The sequence below is a fragment of the Hyalella azteca genome, unplaced genomic scaffold, assembly GCF_000764305.2.
Source record: "Hyalella azteca isolate HAZT.00-mixed unplaced genomic scaffold, Hazt_2.0.2 contig14884, whole genome shotgun sequence".
NCBI classification, from domain to species: domain Eukaryota; kingdom Metazoa; phylum Arthropoda; class Malacostraca; order Amphipoda; family Hyalellidae; genus Hyalella; species Hyalella azteca.
The window spans coordinates 34,868-59,784 of record NW_025944753.1 but is presented as its reverse complement, the minus strand read 5'-3'; the positions used below and the strand labels follow the sequence as shown (position 1 = coordinate 59,784).

The 24,917-nt window shown below is 38.4% G+C and overlaps 1 protein-coding gene and 1 long non-coding RNA gene across 2 annotated transcripts; both read right to left on the bottom strand.

Moving 5' to 3' along the window:
• Window positions 1-3,919: 3,919 nt before the first annotated feature.
• On the bottom strand, window positions 3,920-4,675 carry LOC125179075. Its single transcript, XR_007157140.1, has 3 exons — window positions 4,586-4,675; window positions 4,240-4,306; window positions 3,920-3,949 (listed from the first exon to the last, which is right to left on the bottom strand). It is a non-coding gene; the product is annotated as an uncharacterized LOC125179075 (long non-coding RNA).
• Window positions 4,676-4,943: 268 nt separating this feature from the next.
• Window positions 4,944-20,198, bottom strand: LOC125179074 (tyrosine-protein phosphatase non-receptor type 61F-like). The gene is made up of 6 exons (XM_047884212.1): window positions 20,155-20,198; window positions 19,632-19,758; window positions 8,482-8,552; window positions 7,869-8,000; window positions 6,400-6,522; window positions 4,944-5,093 (listed from the first exon to the last, which is right to left on the bottom strand). Exons 1-6 carry the CDS (start codon window positions 20,161-20,163, stop codon window positions 4,944-4,946), a joined length of 612 nt encoding a protein of 203 aa, XP_047740168.1. The 5' UTR covers window positions 20,164-20,198.
• Window positions 20,199-24,917: the final 4,719 nt, after the last annotated feature.

Below are 24,917 nucleotides of genomic sequence, written 5' to 3'. Positions count from 1 at the left end.
TAAGGAGTTTTGCAGGCAGGATGTATGTGGCGGCAGAATGAATATAAAGTTGAACCTCAGCTCCTTCGAGCTAATCTCTTTCCCTTTCGTTGTTTCAGGACGATTAAGTCTCAACCAGCGTCTGTGTGTAGTTACCCACATCAGCATTGCCAAAATGTTGCCAGGCAACAGTCATGCAGGGAAGAGCTGGTGCTTTCTGTGACCTCTATAAATTCGAGGAGCCACCGTAGCTTTAAGGAAAATAGAATGAATAAAAGCCCGAAAAAGAAAAAAGAAGGAACGACCAAAAAATGAGCAAAGCAAGGTTCTCAAATGGATTTATTCCCAATATTTGAGATAAAATTAGTTGGGCATTGATAACCGAAACGTAATAAAATGATCAGATCTTAAAGTTATTAGAGAACTTTGTGTTAAATCTTGCATGGGCGCGGGGTTCTGGCGCGAGTCGTCAGGCTCTTTTCTGCTCCAATCACGGCGGTGATGGGAATTTCATATAACAGTTATCCTCTGCATTGGTCAGGCGGTGAGTCAAATTTTAGATCACAAAGTTTCTAAGTTTTTTAGCCTGGGCAAAGTCGTTCAGGTCAAGGCGTTCATAGGAAATGCTAAAATTAGCGAAAGGACAATTTGGTAGAGGATAATACCATCACTCTGATATTGCCTGACTTTCTTCGATCTTCACGTCAACGCCTGTAGGGCGGCGTCCGCCTCAATTGTTAGAGAGTATGTGACCAATTCGCTGTAAATTAATCGGATAAGCTACGGAAATCGAAGTTATCTGCAAAAAATTGTTCGTCACATATCACTTTTAAAGATTACGTAGAATTTTTTCTATAATTTAATTATTTGTTTTTAGGGTTCACGAACGATTAAATTCTTTAAATTCTCCAGACGACATTAGAACAGCTGCACGATGTCCAAATTCAATAAATAAAAGAAAATTTCATTATAGTTATTGTATAAGGATATATCAATGTTTACGTTTAATATTCTAACCGTTGATGACAACTAATGCGTGGTAGCGACGGCGCATGCCAAATGCGTTTGCATGTCGCTCAGAGGCTGAGAGATTCTTAGTCTGTCTGTATTTGTCGGCATCCGGTGGCACGGATGTGCTGCGGTGACGATCAGGTTCCGAATGATGGCACCTGATGAGACTGCGGCGAAAGGTGCTATTCCGACAATGACGACTCTAAACGGTATTGACGTTCTCGGTAATTTTTATACGGCTGAGTATGCCGATGTTGTCTCTACCTTGACGCTTACACGTCTGGCTTCTTCGCCTGCTCTCAGAATCGCCATTAAAATAAAGAGACACTACTGGAATCGTAATATTATTTTGTAGAAGGTGCTGGACGATAATACTAGAATTTTTTAAGGGAAAAATCTGCATATATTTTTTGTATGGCGCTCCTGAGTTTAGTGTGGAGCTCCACTCGCGGGGTTATAACAATCGCAATCAGTATTTTATAATGTCATCATCGGTGTGAATCTAAATGCAATCAATTTAGCGTTAGCTCACTTCACAGTCACGCATTGCCACTACGGAACAAAGAAATATTGAAAGCAAATAAGAATCATCATCCCTTGTGTCAGATATATAATTAACAGGTTCACGTGATGACGACCAATATAAATACTGGCCATAATTACTCCCGTGTCATGTAAAAATGCCTCTTAAAATTAATAACAAAAAATTATCAATTGTGTGCATTGTTGACGGTCGTATTTCCTTAGTTGTTGAATTATCCAGAGTTTTTTTATATGGTAGATCTCCGAAAAGACACTCATCACATAAGATTGTCTATCTTCCACTACTCTCAGATACATATGCTCATATACATTGGTTAGACAAAATAAAAGAAACACCTGAGAAATCCACAAAATATATTTTAGTGTGATGTTGGTCCACCGTTTGCAGCAATATAAAAAACTCCTTCCATCTCTTTTAAAGACCATGGTGGCTGAAATTGACTTCTGATTTACATCTCAAAAATCGGCCTCAAATGTTCAAAAATATTCAAGTCTGGTGATTGTGATGGCCAAATGAGATGCTTAACTTCAATAGAATGCTCCTCGTGTCATTTTTTGACAATTCAAGCTGTATGGATCGGGGCATTATCATCTTGCAAGATGGCATCCCCTCCGGAAATAGTGCTTGCACCATTAGATGAACATGGTCCTCCAAAAGTCCCAAATAGTCATGGCTGTTGCATCTTCCATGAAGATAAATAATTGATCGGCCGGATTTCCAAGAAATAGAACCCTAGATCATCACAGATCCCCCGTCATATTTAGCGGTTGAGAGGAGGCAGTTGTGGTTAAATGACTCTTTTGGCTGTCTCCTAACTCGGTCAGATATTGGAAGTAAGGTAAACGATCGATGATTCGTCGCAGAAAAGCACATTTCTCCACTATTCGATGAACCAATTCTGGAGGTTTTACACCACTCTAAGGGCTTTCAGCATTTGTATTTGAAACCAGAGGTTTTCTCATTGCAGATTTTCCATAGAATCCAGATCTGTGCAGCTTTCGGCGGAAAGTCTTTAATGGAAACTGGGTTCTGCCGGTGTACATTGAGGTCTGCAGAAATTTTACAGCGTTGTTTTTCGATTGTCCCTCACAATTCGCAATCGGTAACGACGGTCTCTCTCATGCAGACTACTTTGACTTTCGGCCAGTCCTCTCTTTGCAGAGGACGTTTCTCCTTTTCTATTAAAACAGTCATTATTTTTTAGTACCTCCAGAAACGTCGAAAATTGGGGAAGTTCCTGGCACAATAGCACCTGCCAAACGGGCACAACAATTTGGCCTCTTTTAAAGTCAGAGAGGTTTGTCATTTATAGGTTATATGATAGGTTATGAAAACAAAAATTTACTAAAAATATCTGTGCAATGATAAAATATCAATTAGTAGTAACAATAAAACATTAAAAAATTTACGTATTCATTGTTTATAACATGTTCAAAAATTACGATATCAAAATGTTTAGTGTTTCCCTTATTTGTCCAAACTCTGTATAGCCCACACAGTATTTCATTTCGAGTGGGGCTTAAATTTTACGTTTTTTGAGCTCAATCATCTAAGAAACGTGGAATTTGTTCCAGGTCATGTACTAATTCTAATGATTTATATGAAACAATGTTTTAATTAATGTATTGTAAAATAATAAAATTAATCACTATCAATCATTATTTTAATTCAAGCAATTGCGATTAAAAGTACTTGAAAAATATACATTTTTCATTCAATTTCCCCGTTTGTTCAGGCCTCGTTGGCATTCTCCCTAATTATTTGTTTAAGACCCGTTACGTTATTGGTCCTCTGCCCGTTACGATATTGGTCCTCTGCCCGTTACGATATTGGTTCTAGTGTTTTTTCGGTTAATACGTGGTAGTGGTCGCTTCTTCATAGATGGAGGTAATTGAGACCTATGGAGTCCCCTTGTTTGACCAGTTGTAATTATTAGAGAGGAAGTTGAGTGGGGAATCTCTGCAGCAAGCGCTGGGCGCGCAGCTTCTTCGCGGATGGATTCATTGGTGCTGCGTTCATTATTTTGGCTGACAGTTTGTTGAAATGCAGAAATAACTGGAGACATCTCATAACAATCTAGCACTGCCTTGGATGGTTTAGTGAAGACCCTCGCATTATGTTCAACAATAGATGTTGACACATGAGCCGACGCTTGGTATGGGCTCCTCTGAACTGAAACAGAATTTTGCGGCTGTACAGATTCGCATCTCCCAGGCATAACATTGCCACCAGGTTCGTCTTGAATTTGAGCAAGTGATTCTTGGATCAGTAGTGGCCTTGCCTCATCAATGGTTTCCCCAGTTCTGCTACTGGCAATCAGTTCCCCAGAGTACGTGTTTTGGTATCCGTCATCAATGGAAGCCATACTGAGCTGTGATTGGAGATCATCACACACTGTTAGGTCGAACGCAATTCCTGAAATGACGAGAAATGTAAATTTTACTGCATGATCTTTCGAAAGTATTTAACGATGTCAACCAAAGGTACATTGAATGAATAAGTTACAGAGAGTTCAAGATTATCTCAAAATCCTTCTATTGGTCCCAATAACTTGCTCAAAATTTACAAAATATTTCGCCGACTCGAAATCTCGTTTAGAAATTACCCGAACCTTCAGGCGTTGAAGAAACTATCGCAATTCTCTCTTATTCGCGAGTAACACGTTAATTAGTGGGTATTGTAAAATCAAGTATTGAGTCACCCACCTCGAGTTGTACTGACTGCAAGCTTGAGATAATAAATGAAAGCCATGACCAGATTTTCCGCCTTTTCCTGTGAAGGATTACCCAAATTTAAGATTTAAGAATTTGGCATGACAACGAATCAAAATTTACGAAATGAAACAAATAAATTTTGCAGTTTTCATTTAATTTTTCGTATATGTAAGTAACATTTTTTCTATACCTCAAATCTGGAATAAGAAGTTCAGTTAAAACACTGTAATTTCACATGATTTTCATTGAAAGTTACGAGAAAAAATGACAGCTGTGAATGTTGATTCACATCTTCATCATCATGTTGATTCACATTTGATTTATATCATTTACTCACAAGTGAATCCACCATGTGTGCTCTGTTCCGGCGCAGGTTCAAAATCACTTCCATCACATCAACTTCTTCATAGGAAAACTCAGTCTTTAGTTGCAGGTTCCACAGCCCGAATAAAACTGCCGTCCGTCCACTACCATTACTGCTCGCAGATCACAGGATTTTATTTTTGCGATTTTCAATTTCTCTTATCGCCTGACAGATCAAAAAAGAAGCAAAAGCCTCATTCAAGCCTGACACATCAATTGAACAATCTTTTAATTGTGTATGATTGAAACTATAATAGAGGCCTAAAAATAGAAACTTATTGTCAAACTATAGGTTCCGGTGCAAGGGTCTTCTGAATTCTGTCACAAAATACTCACCTGCAGTGGGCAATCACGTTACTCGGTCCCTCTGGCAGGCATTGACGAACTTTATGAAGAAAACCAACGAAGTCAGAAGGCCTGAAGCTTGAGTCATCTGTCCATTTGGTGAGCTGAATTTGTCGCACGTCGCGCTTGCTTTCGCCCTGGGGTTAAACATGAAAAACATTTTCAATGAGCCGATCAACTTCGCCAACCTGCAACTGAATTTTGGGGTACTCGTAACGACCAATAACCAGGAATTACGGAAACAAATTTAGGTTGTCGTAAAAATTGTTTACCTATATCTACAAGTGATCAGCAGGATTCAACAGGATTTATTTTCAATGACTATCATTCAATTCGCCAAAGGAACTGTGATAGAAGATAATGCAATTAAAGATTTCATGAAAACTTGATAACATATGAAATTAAAAATTTAGAGAGTTATTGGTTTCGTTACTGTTCTATTTTAAAAATCAATTAAAATTTTATATTGTGGTAATAATTCAAATTCTGAGTTATCCATTAAAACACAATCCATTCTACGTCATTATCCAAGTTACATAATTCAATAGACGAATGAAAAATATTCTTCCAAAAATGTATCTAATGTCTTATCTTTCTGACTGTCATCTGTTCTTCATTTTTATCACTGTTATATGCATGGCGTTCAAATTCTTGAAATTATTTTCTCGTTCATACTCATATTTTTCATAGATCGGCTATAAACACTGAACAATTGCGACGATTTTTTTGTTGACCTCACTACCCGGACTCTAAAAAAGCGTATGATAAAAACCTGGAACTGTTATTGACCTTATGTGCGAAAATCTAAAAAACGTGAATTAACTAAACTCATTGTAGGTAGGGTTTTGACAAATGTTTACAATTAGTATTGCTCACTAACAGTACCGTTGAACAAAATAATACCATTGTAAAAGACAGAAATCTTTTGTAATTTTCATGTATTTTGAGGCGGTAATACTTGTTACAAAATGGTTTATTATTCTAAATTTTATTTGTAATTTTGCTTTAGAGTTCGCCGGAAGAAATGTACGGAATGCCAAGTTTCGTTGATTATTGTTGCTTGGAAAGCCGGAGCCAAGGTGGGTGCTATGTTAGGATGTTAATATGTGAATATATAAGTGAATAGATATGATGTGGACAAATTGTGTGAATATTTAGCTTATATATTTATGAATACGTTTAATTTAAGCGTACCATTATTTATCTATTTCAATTGTTTCTTTTAGGAGAGCCGCAAGTCAAGAGTTAGTCTCAAATCTCAGCTGTTAACTTGAATTGAACGTGCTAATATTATTCTTTGGTTATTATTCAATGTGTTCATTTTAAAAAGTGGTGAAATAAAGTGTTTTAACTATGATTTACCAGTGAATTAAAGCAATGCTATCACGAAGGCTAATTGGGTTTGGGAGCCCGAACGCCATAAGCATCCCTCCGAGAACTCACGTCTGAGAGCTCCAAGTCTCTGGAGATGAAGAACTCTGCCCTCAGCCTCCTGATGAGCTTCACTTGAATGGGGGGACAGTACACGGACTTGGTTTTGGACCGCGGCCAGTATGGGCGCCATTCCTGCGTGGACTTGGGAAATAAGCAAAGAGAATCGCTCATCGCCAGGCAACGCTATTCAATGACTTTGTCCATTACTTGACTGAGAAGAACGCTCGCGAGCGGGACGCAAAATTGAATAAATCGAGTTCCTTGGGAAAAGTGCTGCAAAAAAAGACCACAGGCCGAGAAATTAATTTTTAACTCAAAATATTCCGAATTCTATTCATCGATTGTGGAAATGTGAAACCAAGTTTCTTTATAGTTTATTATATAATGTTAATTTGTGTATACTCTATGCTATATATCAAGTGTCATCAGCATTGTCCTTAATACAAATACAAGTAATTTTCACAGAGGTGATTTTTCATGCTCGTTTGGTCACTATTCCTGTATGACTTCCCCATTGTTGAATAATCGGAAGAGAACTTATTAGTATTTAATAATATTTTTAATATAAGTTTTCTTTATTCAGCCTGGCGATTCAATAATCGACTCATGATTCCATCAATTTTCTAAAAAATAAACTACTATTATTAAATTTTGCTAATCGACATCGCACGAATTTGACGGTAAAATTCCAACGACCGAAATGTTTGCGGTTCTCTGTGATAATACCGATTTAGTTGGTTAATTCAATCAAACTTAATGTGAACTTTGGATCAGCTATCACTTGCATTAAAAATTCAAAATTCTCATCATATATTCATCTTCATGTGCGTATGTGACGTTTCCCTGTCTAAATTGTAACCCACATATAAGATCAGCATTTATGTCACCTGGAAACTTCTTATTTAATTTTACATATCATTCATTAGGCAGGAAGTTTTATTTTTAGTCTGGATAGTTTCTGAAGTTAAATTGTCGCGTCTTGATGTCAACAAATTTCAATATCAAGTTTTAGAAGTGACAAATGGGAAATGTTCTCGGTTCATCGATCACCCATTTCGTTATTAAACCATTTATTCTTTAAATTAACTCACGTAACAGCCTGTTGAACATTTTAACTGTTGTGAAAAATGAAATAGGCTGACTGGATCACTTCTACGGACTTGTGTTAACTAGACCACTGACCTCATAGATTCCACTCACCTAGAATAAGACCATTTTTATACTGAAATTTTGAACTCTGACCAATCATTCGAGAGAAATTCAATATTATCGTTCAAAATAATTTTGGAGCAGCTATCACTTCATTCGTGTTCTCTTTCACTAATAACGTTTTTCTTTTGAGTTGAAAATTCATGATAAACTATCCAACCTAATTTTTAGCAGACTCTTTAGAACCAACACTCGAATGCAATATTCATTAGTCTTTAAGAAAATGCAGCTTACAAGCTGAACATTGGTCAATACTACTTTGGAGCTACCATTGAATCGTCGTAGTGGTCCAGTGCAGCGATGACGTGCACTTTCTGCTGCCAGACCATCAGCCAGAAGTCGGCCACGGTGTCTTCCAGGGGAGACTGAGTCGCTATGAACTTGATGTCCGCTCTGCAGCTCTGAGGGTAGGAATGCGTCAACATAGGGATGAACTTGATGTCCGCTCTGCAGCTCTGAGGTTAGGAATGCGTCAACATAGGGATGAAGTTGATGTCCGCTCTGCAGCTCTGAGGGTAGGAATGCGTCAACATAGGGATGAACTTGATGTCCGTTCTGCAGCTCTGAGGGCAGTAATTTTTTACGACAGATATTGCAACTGTTATGATAAGATGTGCTTCAGGCTTGAGAAATAGTTACATAGTTACAAGTTCCAGTAGCTCAACTATAGCGAAAATTGTTGGAAATAAATTTTTATGTTCCGATTCCAATAATTAAAAAAATGGGCAAATTTTCAGATAATAAGTTTACGGTTTTCAGAGGAAAATATAGCTGTTTTTGATCTAAAGGTCATAAACATTCAACTTTGAGTGATCACAAGTCCTTCTGTAAAAAAGGTATGCATCGTCCAGTGGTCTCCATCAGGATTATATCTAAACTTACTTGAATAAAACTCGCGTTTATGTAGCCATCGGAGCCGTCAGAATCTTCCAAACGCACTCTCGTCCTGTTGACTAGCGAAGAAACAACACAACTATAGAAATAAGCTAGGCTGGATGTCTCAATTGCTGTCACATGAACTTGGTGCATTTAAAGTTTGAAGGATTTTCCTAGGAACAGTTTAGTTATAACTTGTAAATTTTGTGTTTTATATCATAATTTGAAGGAAGATGAAATCATAATAATCAAATGATAAGAAAATGAGCTTTCTGTCCGTTAAGTTGGGAAAGTTGGGTACAGTGGATTGTGGCACAGTGGAACAGGACAAAGGCGGCGCATCAGCGTTACCGGTGACCAGGGACTTGGTGACCAGGAAGTCCCAAACTCATCATAAGATCATAAGGACACGTCAATTTATTTATATATTAAAAAACAATATTTAACAACTGTACAAAGTAGCAATAGCACACAAGTAAGTGCATTGATTGATGTAGCGAAGAGACATGTTGCTCTGTTATGCATTTCTCAGTACGCAATATATTGTTTGAAGGGGAGCCATCTACATACTTGTCTTCATGAATTAAATGTAATAAAAGGCTCGATTTTGCAGACTGGAGCTTTATGTATGATTAATTGTTAAATAATACGCTCAAAATTAGTTGCTTAAGACAGATAGTAACTTGGTTCATTAGTATGAAAATACTCGTCAAATGTTTCCAAAATAGTGGTATGGGGAACAATGGAACAGTTTGTTTGGGGCAAACGCGGGGACAATGTCCGCGTCCCGGGAACTTCCAATTTTTCAAGGCCAGACCTTCCAATAAAAAAATTGACCATTTGTCGCCAAATATTAATCGAAAAAATAACAGACTCTTACTCATCTTTATCAGAGGAAAAAATTCCGCATCTTACATTATCCATCTATGTAATAGGCGAATAATTACTGATGGAAAAAAGTTATAAATATTTTGAACCATTTCATAGAAAACCAAAGCTTCATGATAACGTTGTTGTGGAATTTTGAATCACGGAGCCAAAAAGATGGTAGGCTTAATGATTCAAAAAGATGGTAGGCCTTGGCAGGCTTAATAACAAAGCCAAAAGACGAAAATGTTGAATGAAATATCTTACTTTGGTCATGGTGAGAAATAGGAACGTTTTTATATCTTGCTGCAGCTACCTTGTATCAGTCAAAATGAGAAACCTTTATGTCTTTCATAGCAACAGTATTGAATGTAGAACAAGAAAAAGACAAAACTCTAACCTGAACCTTTTAGCACCATTTTGAGAGGTCGTGTTTGCTTGGCTGCAGCCGACGTTTTCGATCCATCTCACCATTTTCACTTTTAGGGTAAAAATTTCTCGACGGCTCGATTTTGCTTGGCCCCAGCAAGCAACTCACGCCCTCCAGAAATCGACACCCAAATCCAAAATTTTGGGGGTTTTGACTTTAATTGTGATAAGTTATATCATAATTGTTATGTGTCCCAATGGACCCCATGGACTGTCCCACAGTGGCCCGTGTCAAGGACTTTTTAAGGGGACCGGCTAACCTCCGGAAAAACTTCTAGTTATTATCCGATCATCATGAAACTTCACATACATACGTAAAATGTAAAAACAATAAAATTTTGCCCCTATGAATTTTTTGGAAAAATTGATAGAAAACGTGAAATTCATAGAAAACTGCTAAAAAGGGGTACTTTAGAAAATCTATCTCTTCCTACAAATATCATCCTACAACATCGAGACACGTATCATTCGATTCGTAAAGACCATACCTATCGACTAGCTGATCATTTTTTTCATTTTCCCCATAGTTTTTTTATGCGCGTTTTTCCCATTTTTCTCATTTTTTTCTCATTTTCCCCCCTCCCCCCCCCTTCTCCCCCATATATAAGACGAACCATACACAAATTCAAAAAAATGATCAGTTAGTTTATAGGTATGGTCTTTACGAATCGAATGGTATATGTCTCATTGCTGTAGCTTTAAAACTGTAGGAGGAGATAGGTTTACCGTGAGAGCAATAGGAGGTTTTCACCACGCCCAAAAAACTGCCGCGCGGCACGTAAAATGACGTAAAACAGTCGTAACGTAGCCTAGATACCGTAACTAAGCCTCAAACCAAGTCAGGGAGGCATAAAGCGACTGGCTGCATACCTCTCACCTTGCTGTCATGACGGGCACTGAGTGTGTTGGCCGCTATACGCGATATTTGTAGTGCTACTCTCGAATTATCTCCCATTCAAATAGTGAAGGCTGCCCCCCACCGCCCCCCATTCTGCGACGCGTCCTGTGCCTCAAAATGCAGGTAGAGAGATGGTTCTGGTACCGTTCGACGCGTCAGAAAGTAAGCCTTAAGATTGGTATAAGCACCAGATAATGCCATAATTGGCCGCTTTACGTCAGACGTTCCTTTTAGTGTGTCCAGCCTTCGAATTAATCCCATAGACTTTACTGGAGGGCCCTCAAAACCGCCCCCCTTCAGGGAGCTGTCACGAAATCATTTTTTGACGTAGAGAGATGATTCTGGTACCGTTCGATGCGTCAGAAAGTAAGCTTTAAGATGAGCACAAAAACAGGAAAACCCCAAAATTAAAAATTTAGAGGTAGCCGGTCCCCTTAAATAATATTTTGTATTTTTTCATTTCTAGACAGAAGAACAGTTCTAATGCAACCAAGGATGTGATGCGTAGTTTTATTCATTATTTCGTATTTAAAAAGAGAAAAATAATTATGTGATTTTGCATTTATTTTTTTGACCCATTGTACCCCACTTTCCCTTACAAAGCAGGACTAAAGTAATTTTCAAGAGGTCAATCATAAATTCATTTTCTGCACGAAGGTATAGAGGAAAATTTCTACACAAAGGGAAACGTGTCTATGAAATTTGCAATGAAATCTCAATGGAAATGATGGGAATGTCGGACAAAATGCAGTTGATTATCATTTCAATATTAAATTTTATTCTACCTAGAATCATAGGATCCATTATTTTGAGGCACGTTGTGCAAAAATGATTTTAGAAATTATACGCAATCCAAATAGAGCAGCAAACCTTGAGTCTCAGCAAACCAAATTTCGAGAATCATGTAATGTTTTTGTGCCATTATTTAGAGGCAAAAGGCAGGACACTGCTTTATGTAAAATCATCTACATAGCTGCGAAAAATCTGTATTATTAATTATTTACTAGAAACCTAGAAGCAAAGAAAATTTCATAAAAATTCATATTACTTTCATAGAAAAAGTATGAAAGTCCAGCTCCATCGTCAGTTCAAAAATTCTAGAACGCAGATAAATCAGTAATTAGTACAGTCAAGATTAAAAAAAATAACGGGAAATCTACCCTTTTACAATTTCCAATTTCCAGTGGGTAAAAACTAAAAGCTAAATTTAAATGAGGCCTCTGCTTAAAAATATACAATAATTCTAGAAATGCGCAAATCTAAAACACCTAAACTGGAAGCTAAAACCTTGCAATCACCATCAGAAATTAGGACGTCGTATTGCTCGGCGTGATTACGCACAGCTGAATGAAGGAGGCGCAATATTGAGCGACCAGTTCTACAATTCCTCCCTTTATGGTAATTGTGCGACCCTAGAATAAAAAAATTACGGGTCGTTATCCTGACGTTCGCAGCTGCACAACGTGCGCAACTGTATTTATAAAATATGGACACTCGCATATGAATAGGGAGGATCTCTTTGAACCTCAAAAAAGAATCAATTATGAAGTTGCTCACCAATAAACCACGAATATTAACATTTGGGAAGTATCCTGAGAACACAAGTTTTGGCTCCCCTGACGTAGTTTAAGCATAGCATAGTAAAGACACAAAGATTTCCTCCTTATTCATATGCGAGCGTCTCTTGTTTATAAATACAGTTATGCACGATGTGCATTTCCTTACGTCGGGATGGCGTCTAGCAATCTTTATTCTAGGGTCGCACAACATAAAGGGAGGAGTTGTAGAACTATCGTCACTTACTATCGCGCCCCCCCTCATTCGGCTGTGAGTACTCACGCCGAGAAGTGCGGTGTCCAAATTTCTGATAATGACTCCGAGGGTTTAGCTTCCACTTCAGGTGTTTCCGATTTACGTATTTTGGAATCACTGTGTATTTATAAACAGTGGCATAGTTTAATGCTAGCTCTTACTCACACTATTAGCTCTTACCCACTTGAAATTATAAATAAATAGGTTGTACTGTTTAGGTTTTGTTTTTGTAATCTTGACTGTACAAATTACTGATTTATCTGTCTTCTAGAATTTTGAACGATGGAGCTGGACTCCGAAACGTTTCCTTTAAAGAGAGTATGATTTTTGTGGAATTTTCTCTGCTTTTAAGTTTCTAGTGAATTTGCAAATCAAGCTAACGAGTGACATTATTACAAAAATTATTCAAATATCTCCATGGCCAATTAACCGTCGAAGTTTTTGTCATGGCTGATCAGGCATGATTTCATTTTATTTAAACGTTATTGCTTCTTCTGCAGCAATAACGTTCTTCAATTTGCTTCTGGAAAAATAGCATCGTGCGAGAAATAGATTTTTTCACACACGATATGAATTTTAACTGTGTATATGGATTATTCTTAGAGCAAAAACAAAAAAATTATAATTTTGTTGACCAATGTATATTCGGTCAATTTTCATTTGAAATATTATACATAGAAACAATGGTATTTGAGAAGTTATGTGCCTCTCACAAAACCCACTTCCCAGTCAAATTTTAGATTACATGCACGGTCACCCCGGACTCCATCGACTCGATTTAGAGGGGAATCTGGTGCCAATCGGCCATCTGCCCTATTAGGCTGGAAATTAGGAGCTTATTGCGGGAGTCGATTGCACGATGGGCCGAATCTGCGTGATATAACCAAAAGTGCAGGTAGTCAGGCTGTCTCATATCAGACGCTGGTATTTAAGTGAACCTTTATCATCACCCGCTCATTGAAGAGCGTCGATGTATGTACACGCGTACGTTTCTTTAAGGCATACGATGGACGAAATGAGTATTGACTTTTCTGATTTTTTGAACTTACGTAGACGTAGTAGTTAGATAATAATTTCATTATGCATAGGATAAAATTATCTGAATTTACTTTGCTATATTTTAAAGTCACAGGATGCTTTTACACAGAAATATGGAAATATAATTTAGGAGTGCAAGAGGAAAAAACACTTGATAAGTACGTGGCAGTAAAAAAATTAATGCCTGTAGCTCCCTTAGATAAAATTCAAATCCATATCATAACATACATAACTAATATGTATGCTGTTAATTGGCATAAAAAGCAATATAGCTGTACGTTCGGTTTTTCATTCAGGGCTTGCAAATTTTTTATTAAACTTTAGGCCGCTATGATTTGGCATGAAACTGCTTGATATTGTGATGCCAGGGCACTGCCTGATGACAGGCATTGAACAATATACCTTAGGTTATTCAAACAGGTTTACAAATTTTCAATATTTTCAGGTGCGGTTCACAATTGTATCATATTGTAGTGTGGTTCACTAAATTCATTCAGTGAACTATGATCGTTTATTCAATGGAGTTTGTGCGCGCTGGGCATGACTGACCGCAACTTTAGTATCATGGTAGCTCGTTACTTTTTTAACAAATTAATAAAATCTATATTCGGTGGTTCAAACGACATCGATGACAAAACTTAGTCCATGCATTACGTTTGTATTTCATATAGTTACTTAATTCTGTTCGCTGCGTAAAATTTGTTGTTAGACAGGCAAAACGTTTAACCCTCGGCTATGATACTCCCCCATTAGTTGGGGGTTACCACTACCCCAGTTTGTGGCTTTGTAGGGGGCGTGATTAGGCGCCGAGACTGTGTAGTGCTGGGCGCGGGCTGCTGTCTGCTGGCGCAGTTGCCTAGTGCTGCTAGTCTTGCTCGCATGTTGAATGACACACAATTCTCCTTTCAGTTTTGTAATCGTACAGTGGATAGTGAAATATGCAACTTGAAAATAATTTGTTTTAAAGGATAGACATGTTAATTCCGAACATTTTTAAAAGCGCAACATTCTTAGTTTTACTGTCCTGGGACTCATGGAGTGATATTCATTGGAAAACAGGGCACCGGTATGGCGGCATCCAAGACCATGGCGGCATATGGATGCACCATATGGATGGATCCATATGGCGAAGATTTCTGCAGCTAAATAAATTTTCAACTTGGGATATATGTGTGCATGAGCGAGTTATTTCAGCTGCTTGTATTCAAATGCCTTAGGTTCCCATTTCTAATTCACCATATTAGCCGAATCGATTTGTGGTACCGAAAGTTAAGGACTGCCGACAGTCGACAGCGTGATTAGCACCACCGAGCCGCTGCAAGCAAAACGTGTATTAACAAGGATGCAGAGCGTTGTAAGTAACTAAACTACTCTTTTTCTGTGATTATCATTTATGTGCTTCTTTCTATCGCATCATCAGGTTTTTTGACGGAGTAAAACAGAATTGTCGTTATGAATTGGGTTATTTTCGAAGAATTGCAAAGTATTAGAGGATAAATTTCTGAAATTGTCATAGAACAATGTTGGAAGGCAACAAATTCCAACTGCAATTTCGACGGTAGTAATAGTTCTATTCTTCTTCACAGCCGCTGTACGCAGAATTTTATAGACCAGAGCAAAACAGTTAGCTGAACAGAACTTACTAGTGACGTATCGTGAAATGACAAGTCGTTAGCAAATTACAGTGGATGTTAGGTACGCGAGCATGCAAGAGGAAATATGAATGGGCGCGGGTCGCGCCTTGAATTGCATTACTTCGAATATATTTAAATTCTATTGCATTTTATTTTATATTTTGGGAATTTCATACCTAGAAAAACAGGTATGAAATTATTAGCTACTATGATGAATCTGCGCAATATTGAAATGGTTGAAGGTGAGCCCTGTATATGCACTAGGCTGTTTGCAAATATTTTGGGAGAACTTTGAGGACTGATTTAAGTGATTATTGTCGGAGAATGCTTAACAGTATAGGCGAATGTTTTGTGATGGCGAATATGAGAGAAGTTTTAATACTGGTTACGGTGAGAGAATGTTTCGCACTCCCGTACGTGGACAATGTGAGGTATCCGCAATAAGTATGAATGAAAGTGATTGAATTTTTTTTAAAGGCCTCCCACACTCACCATTCCAACAAAAAGGAATTAATTTTATTAATTAACTACAGGGAATGGTTTCATGTCAATGATCAGGGCCCCGACCTTAACGCCTCTGATGGTGGCCTACACCGACTCCGAGGGTCACTGAGCTGTGACGCGAGCGAGGAGCGGGCCCACGTCGAACTTTTCTCTGACTGCTGTTAGGATGCTAGCTGCATTGCCTCTCTGCACAGCCAAACCCAACCTTTGCTCCAACCGAATGTTGGAGAATCCGAAAGTTGGAATGATAGAATGTTTCGGACATGGATAATGGGGGAGGATATTGAGCTGTATTGAATATTGGATAATATTGATTGTAGAGTCCTATTGAAAGTTAGAGAATGTTTTGTTGTTGGTAACGCGGAAAGTTGGGGTTGAAAGTTGTAATAACTGATATTATTACCAGTTCAAATTCGTGTTTCTAACCAATTTGCTACATTGTGCCGCGGTAATACATTTTTTTTAATTTTTCCGTCTAGTCTGCATATATATAGCGTACAATTCAAATACCCCCTCTCTTCCCCCCAATTGAGGGGGAAGGGTGAAGGCATTTTTAATGCACTTTAAAATTCGGCCATGTCTATGCCGAAGCTATCAGTCGCCAAATGCGCGCGCCCCACGAACGCCCCAAGCTCGCTCGGTCTTGACCGGATTCTAGTCAGACGCGCTGGGCGAGCTAGAGGCGTCTTTAACTCAGAAGCTGCTCACCCTCAAAATTTCGAAAGGGTTAGCGCAGTGGTTCCCAAACTTTTTCAGGCTGGCGCCCCCTTTGGCTCCCTAGTGAATTTCTATAGCGCCCCCCACGGACACATATAAAAACATGCGCCTCTTTCTTGAAATTTAGTACGCTGCAATTTTAAAAGATAAAGGTTAAACACAAAGTGTATTTCACCAATGAAACCCAATTTAGTGAATCAATATGTTTTTAAGCTGTTTTAACTGTTTCCGCACTAGAAACCTAGGACGTCTCGGGCAAATTTACGGCCTGACTCGTGGCCGGTCGCACGACCAATCCCCAAATTCAATGATCAAGTAATATCTCCCAAACTAATGAACGCAGCTCAATAAAACTTGAAACATTTATTCATCAGAACTTAACGGTGATTTTTAGCTCGTAAAAATTTTTAAATTTCACCTTCATTCGTGATGTTATATTGCGATGAAGGCCGGAATTCGCAGTGGTCAAAGAATTTCTCCCAAACTACTGAACAGATTTGAACGAAATTTTGAATATACATTCCTAGCTACCAAACAGTGATTTTTTTAGCTTTTAAAAAATTTTCGATTTTACCTTCGTTTGCGAGTTTTTTTTTATTTCACCGTCATTCTTGATTTCACACTTCCTTGTATTCGGCCCGAATCGCCGTATAATTTGTCGCTTAAATTCGCGGCGATCAAGAAATTTCTTCTAAACCACTGAAAATATTTCAATGAAACTTTGTATATAATTACCTAACCTCCCAACGGTGATGTTTAGCTCGTGACAATTTTTCTATTTTGCTTTCGTTCGCGAGTTACAGTATACAGATATAGGAGGAACGACCGGCTTTTCTACCGGCCGGTTTAACCAGGAGCCGTTTACGTATATCCGTATACGTATAGCCGTATAACCCGCAAACAAAGGCAAAACGAAAAAATTGTAGTTAGCTAAACATCACCGTTGCTGAGGTTAGTTATTTAAATACTAAGTTTCTTTCAAATCTATTCAGTAGTTTTGGAAGAAATTCCTTGATTACTGCGAATTTAAGCACACATTGCTGTTTAAATCACGAATGAAGATGGAACGAAAAAAAACTCGCGAACAAAGGCACAATCGAATAAATTTTCACGAGCTAAACATTACCGTTCGGTAGTTGGGACAGTAAATTCAAAATTTCGTTCGAATCTGTTCATTAGTTTGGAAGAAATTCCTTGATCACTGTTAATTTCGGCCCGTATTGCCATATAACTATAGCAAAAACAAATGAAGGCAAAATAAAAAAAAATTATTGATCTAAACATTACCGTTATGTCCTAATGAATACGTGTACCAAGTTTCATTGAGATAAGTTCATTAGTAGAGAGATATTCCTTGATCATTGAATTTGGAAATTGGCTGTGAGACCGGCCGCGATCCGGCCGTTAATTTGTCCGAGACGTATACCCAGGAGAGGTAAAAAAACAGATCTGGGTAAAAAACCATCGCTGTGAGTCATTATGTGATGCACGTGTTGTGTACAAATCGCCAAACAAACGTTGAAACTTCTGACTTTGGCTTTGGTCTGCAGCCCCCCTACCGCTCCCCCAAACGCCCTCTTCTTCCTTACCGCTCGCCAAAATCTTTCCACCACCCCTAGGGGGGTTATATCGCCCACTTTGGGAACCATCGGGTTATAGCCACTTGTTTGACATTAGCTCCCACAACGAAACCAATCGATTATTCAGCGGATATTCAGCGTTGCAATCAGTTTTGAATTAAGTAACGGTGTTCAGTGTACTATCGTTGATGCTTCGTAAGTTTTGAGAGCTGATGACGTGATGACTTTTTAGAATGTTAAGAGCGATGTAGAGGAAGGCGCCCTGACGTGAGATTGAGACTTAAATGCATGCATTTTCTGAAGAGATTTATGCGCCGGTATTTGAGTCAAGCAAACTTTGAGACAGTGATGCTGTGGGCTCTCACCAAATCCAATTAGGCCATGCATCAACGTGATCGTATACAGGTCGTGATCGTCCTTTAACCCAATCTTTATTCAATTTACAAGAGGAGTTCAAAGCTCACTGCAATGAACGTTTGCTATTGCAGGTTTCAAAAACAAGCTCTGAACTTTCCCAGTTAAAATTTTGAGCCGAGACCGGCGCCGGGTTTAGCCGGGCTGGTCGCGCTTTAGCAGGATGGAGCCGTGAAACTATAACCGGCAATCTATCCCTAAAACTCCAGAGCCGCCCCAGAGCAGGCGTTGGGCAGGTTTGAGCAGGCGGTGCTCAGTAAGGGCTGCGTGACGGCAGGACAGAGCACACCTGGGCAGGTACTCAGAAGCTAATTAGCGCTGATACGCGGCTGGCGATATCGTCTCCAAAGCGGACATTTCTGCTCTATCGCTGCTCTGTCGCGTCTCTACGTCGGCTCTGCAGCCGGCGACGGCCTGCTCTATTCCCTGCCCTAAATTTTAACTGGGTTCCTTTGTCACGCCTCCTCACCAGGCAATAAACTAGCGTTTCTATTCTGCGGACTTGAACCATCAGACGATTTTCTCTAAACTTTAAATCCCTAGATCAAAAATGTATCTTATTCAAAACACTAACAGCGAGAACTGATTGAAACTATTTATGCCCCAGGCCTTGGGATAAGTAAGCTATCAGTTCAGTACTCATTAATGAAATGCTGGACTCGTGTTTCGAGACAGGGTTACTCAGAGGACGCTTTTGGTCTGAACTACCCGCATCTGCTATGTTTATCTCAGATATCTATTGGCAAAGACTAGACTAAATAAAGCTTTGGAAAAATATATGTTCAGACTCGACATCACTATGTTATGTTAAAGCCATTCTTAGCCTCGACCCAGGCAGGTCAACTGAGCACATTAGGATTGAAAGCATTCATACCTTCAGGCATCAAAAAGTCAGATCAATTGCTGGTTGAAAAAACATACGGTTCGGTCAGCAGATTCGAAGAGTACATCCTGGTTAAAGAAATTCACGACTCCTGTCGTTAGACAGATAAGCATCCTGTTTCCCTTGATCCATATCCCATGCTTAGGTACAGGCAACAGTGCAACGTAAGCATTGCTTGAACCTATTTATACCCTAGGCCTCCAACAATATACTCTCACAGACCGCAGACTATGAAAAAAAATAACCCCTTGTGCTCTGAGAAAGACAGGATTATATTCACCTCAGCATATTTGTGCCCCTAAACATAGTGTAAAGCAGTTTTTTTTTGGCAAGTAACTTATGAAAATAATAAGACCTCTGATTGAGCCGAGAAGACTTACATGGCACGTATTTGTTGAAGCGATTCTTGCAGATGTTGTTTGTGGTGAGCGCCTCGTCCACGTCACCCGTGGCACTCTCGCGCTGCAGACGTTCGAAGTGGAAGCCAAGAGTGTCGGAGGCTTGCAGCTGCAAAATTACAGCTTGAGTTACATTTTTCTTTGAAATACATTGTTGGAATAATAATTCAAAGAACGTTTCTCAATAGAACATTCCACCGTACAAGGGGTCTTAGTTTTAGCAGATAAAGCTGATTTTCGAAATTTCGTTTACATTCTCAATTATTAAAAAATTTAATAGCGTCAACACCATAAATGTATTCGGACATCGAAAATTAAAATTGCTCTCCTTGAATGTTCTGTCGCCGTTTAAAAAATTATTCATCACACATTTCCCCAGAAAAAAATATTTCTTCGCTGATTTTCATTTAACCCGTGGATTAAAGAGATTCTACCATGTGATATTTATATATCATAGTTGATTTATCATATGATACATGATTATTTTACAGTCCATTTAAGGGACCTGAATCATGGCAGCAAGCAGCTCCTGACAGCGCTGTTTTTGGTCTCCAGACCTGTTTCTTGTCTGGACAGCGCTGTTTCTGGAAAAATACAAGACAATTATCCGCTAAATATATACAGGAGTTCTTCTAATGATGGATAACAGCTAAACTTCATTTCAACGGACTATGTTGCGGTAATTTCCAATTATTATAGCATCAATTATGTTTGCAAGGAAAGTTAAAAATAGTCTAATAGAATATAATAGTTTCAAGCTAAAAATAGTATCAAGGGTTTTGGTAATATGTTTGATGGAGTTAGTTTGGAATCTAGAAAAAGGCTAAGGGCGTGGTGTTTAATCATACTGCAACTAATATGAATTTATATTTATTTGGGATTAAAGAGGAAAATTCTCTTTCTCCTACATGATAAATATGGTACGGAAAGTGAATTAGCCAGAATGATCACAAAGTAATTCACACTTAATGTCAGAATTAAGTGGGGACAAATCTCGCTTTCGCATTCAGTCATGCGTCATACATACATAGTTGCATGTACACGAAAAAGTGCGATCAAAATATTACGGAAAATTTCTTACACATTTGGGGCAACGCTTCTTCCTTCTTCACTATCCAAAGTTTTTACGCGGCTTTTTTTCTGACAATATAAGATGCATACAGCGATGATGGAAAGCCCACCAATACAAGAACCCACTGATAACATCAGTAGTATAGTTTTTTCATTGACGAGATTTCTTGCAGCATCCTCCGTCGCTCTTGATTCCAAAGTGTAGAAAACATCAGAAATGTCGGTCCCAATTTTCTTGTCATCCATGTAAGCCTGCTTGGTATATTTTCTGGTTAGTTTTCCAGATACGGAATTAATTGGGAAATTCGACTACCAGTACTTAGAGTTGCGTTGTTTGCCGGAATTGTTTCGATATTCATCTTAATCTAGACGTTGTTAGCCTTATGATATGATATTAGCCTTACGAAGTAAGATATTTCAATTGAGACCTATATATTGATATTCAATTGAGACCTATAAATTGAGACCTACAGTTCTTTCTTCTGTAAATTCAGTTGGAGCATCTAATGAACACAATTCTGTCAACCATTATTTCAACGCTAAAGTGAAATATTTTGTTAAATATAAATGCATCTCACCGTGACAACTACACGATAGCTTTGGCTTGAATGCAGGTTATTAATTGTGAACTTGCACACAGGCCGAGATCCCCCGGTCTGCTGGTCGGAACAGTCAGAGGCATTGAGGAAGGCTGAATAGTTGCTGTGTGTTTTAGATTCACTTGGGAGCGTAGCAGTGATACCGTAATGTGTCACGTGACCGGGGCATTTGTCAGGAGGTTGCCAGCTGATATTGAGGGAAGAGTTGCTTGCTGACTCTAGCTTGATAAATCTGGGAGGCGCGTGCTCTGCTCAGGAAAGACTTAACATTGCGCACACGTTGTCTTGGTTGAAGGTTTGATTGTAAAATTGACTTCAATTGAACATGGTAATAATTTAAGTTGAACATTGGAAGGGGAGTGACTATTTGAGAAGAATCGTACAGTAATTACAGTTCTTTCAATAAACATTTGTGTTAATAAACATTTCATCAGTTTAAAGCATTTATCATCTAGCTATGCTTGAAAAAATACGCATTGCTGATAGTCAAATTTCAAACTTGAATGAATACAACTGCGCTTCTGAACTGATTTAATACAATAAACCTTATGGCGTACCTTTTGTGGGAAAGAATGTCCCTCATAAACTTTGCGTCAAAACCATGCTCTTTTATTGAACCAATGGATTAATGTTTTCTATCGACGCAAATCTAGAACAATTTGGCACGAATATCTAGTTTTGCTCAGTTTCGATTTTATTTAAAAGCATTCTGGTGCTCTATTCCCACCTATCTCACCCGTGGTTTGCTGTATGCATTTCGCAGCGCTGGAGCCTGTTGCGTATTGGGCCACTACGCAGACATTGTAGACGCTCTGGCTATACGCTTCTCTTATTGTGTAGTTGAGACTGGGGAAGGCAAGCGTGATGTTCTGATCATCCTTAGGCGAGTTTATTTCTTTCACAAGGGATGTGTAGGAGTAGGAGAGAAGGTACTGCTTCACGGTGCAGAGGTCTCCAGGTTCCTCCCAGCCAACAGTTACCTCGTGACAGTCTAGGGACTTGATGCCCAGCGACCGCACGGGAAGAAAAGATGTCGTTCTTGGAAAGCCAGCATCTTAAAAATGTGAAAAGAGAAGTGGTGTTATATCTAGAAAAACTTTAAATACAATATTTTAAATGAATTATCTTACGAAAGTGGTGCTTCAATCACAAAGGAAACCGATACTAACTTTCTAAAAAGAGGACAAAGTTGAACGAAGATCAAAAATATGACAATCAAGATAATCACTCAGAAATTTTTTCAATTCACAAACATGATATGTATATGTATTGAAATTGGCATCTTTAATGTAGCCTGTTAATTGATGTTCTTTCATTTTCATTCCTTATTACACACGGTACCCACTTACCATTGTACCTGCTTAAAATGTTAATGCAGCTCTCGTTTCTGAATGAGGATTTGAGACCCGGTGCCATGCAAATGGTTATTTTTCCCATTAATTGATTTCCCTTTACAGCAACTGTGAATGAATTATTTGAAGTTCTGTGTTCGTTTTCAATGTGTTCGTTTGTATCGTCGTTCATGACTTCGGAGGATCTCACGGTGTATTCCTCAACGGCGTCGGTCCCGTTTACCTTACTCCACTGGACACTAATTGACGTATCTGAGATCTTCACAATTCTCAAGTCTCCCACGCTCAATAATTTCTGATCTGCAAGCAAATGAAAAAATGGCATGAAATTAGGCTCCTCACTGAGATATTGACGATTCTCACTCTCGATAACTTCTTTTGATTCTAAAAATTGTTTCCGTCCGTGATTGCGATTTGCACATATAAGCTACAATTGATACACAGTTTCGTGATAATACAGTTTTGAAACTATATATATTCGTTCCATGTGAGGAGGTAAGTCTTACTGTAATATTAGTAATATGTTGCTGTTCGTGTCATTTGTTCTTTTGCTACATAGGCAATGATAATTTTTTTTCTATCTTATTGTTGTTGCATGATCCGTGCCTGCACTAAATGGCAACAAATGAAATCACAGAGTGAATGACAACACATGAAACCATTTCACTTGAACCCACCATCAACAGTTAGCTTCGGGAAAATCCTCAGAAGTGTTCTCGTTTGGGTGGGATATTGCACGCAAATAGGCAGATAATTTTTCACGCATCTGATGGCACGTGTAATGTTGGATATATCAACAGGAGCAGAATACCGCGTTTCACTGTGCGCATACCAGCACAAGTGAAAGCCAGTGTCCAAGAAAACCTTTACTTGGACTAATTTTGAGGACAGGCCCAGCTCTGAAAGTATTATTAGATTAAGTAAATATGAAGCCTGAATGCACATGTTTTGAAGTGAACTTAATTCAACCAGTAACTTCGACAAAATGAATCCATATTTTTATTCAGTTTGAACGACAACTAAGATATTTTAATGTTTTCATATTCTACCAAATTAATATTAGGATGGAAAAATTTGTAATAAGTAGTACATATTCCATACAATACATAGGTACCTCTATAGATTAATTATTATTTTGTTTAACCCAAAAGATAAATATCGCTATAATAGAGATTTCCGATACAAGTAAAACTGAATAACTAATATAGGAAATTTTTATAGAATTATACCACATCCATTAGGTTACTCATATTCATATTACCTGGAGACGTCCACTTATCGCATGACAGAAATTCGTCAACTTTGCATCTATAAGTGATAGCGAGGATGTCATCTTTTGTTAGCTGTGCAGCCGCCCCTCGATCCACCAGGTAGCTCTGTCATAACAGGGTAGTTATTCGTGTTACTGATGAGTTTTAAACGTAACTGTCCAATTACGGCCTTCATTAGATTGATTCAAATTAATAAGTCGGAACGCAATGATATATATATATATATATATGAGTGGTTAATGACCAGAGAAATCATCGAATTAAATTTTCAGGATCGAACAATATTCTTCAGCTGACGTTGGTTGATAAAAATTCAGGTTCAAGGAAGTAAATTAATTTATTAACGACGTTTCGAATGTGATATCATTCATTTTCAAGTTATAGGAAGCATTGAATACTGAAATTTTGGCAGAAATAAGTACATGATACACGTAAATATTTTCAAGTTATAGGAAGCATTGAATACTGAAATTTTGGCGGAAATAAGTACATGATACACGTAAATATGATACAACACGAAAATTTGGAACCGCGAAAAATAATTCCGAAACAATCTCAAAGTTCAGAAAATCCGGTAGCCACGAGACGAGTAGCTGGAGTCCAATCCGCAGAGATGAGGGCCTCAGCTATCGTCGGTCGAATATTTCGGGTCACCGCACGATGAAGATGCTGGCGTGTTTCTCCAGCACAGTGAGAGTTGTCGTTAAGGGTGTCAGGGAGCCTGTTGAATTCATCACGGATCATGAGATGAAGTTGCTCGATGGTAAGACTTTGAGACCTGGTCTGGTTGCGAAATTGTCTCAGGTGGCAGGAAAAACAGCTGCTCAATGTCGATGAAGTTACTCCAATTACTCTAATGTAGTCCAAAAGATGAAGAAGTCTACAACCTTCTTTGAAGCAAAATTTATAGATCACATCAGATTCTTGAAGAACTCCTTCTTTTTTGAAGGGGCCGTTGCTGAGTACAGTTCGGGA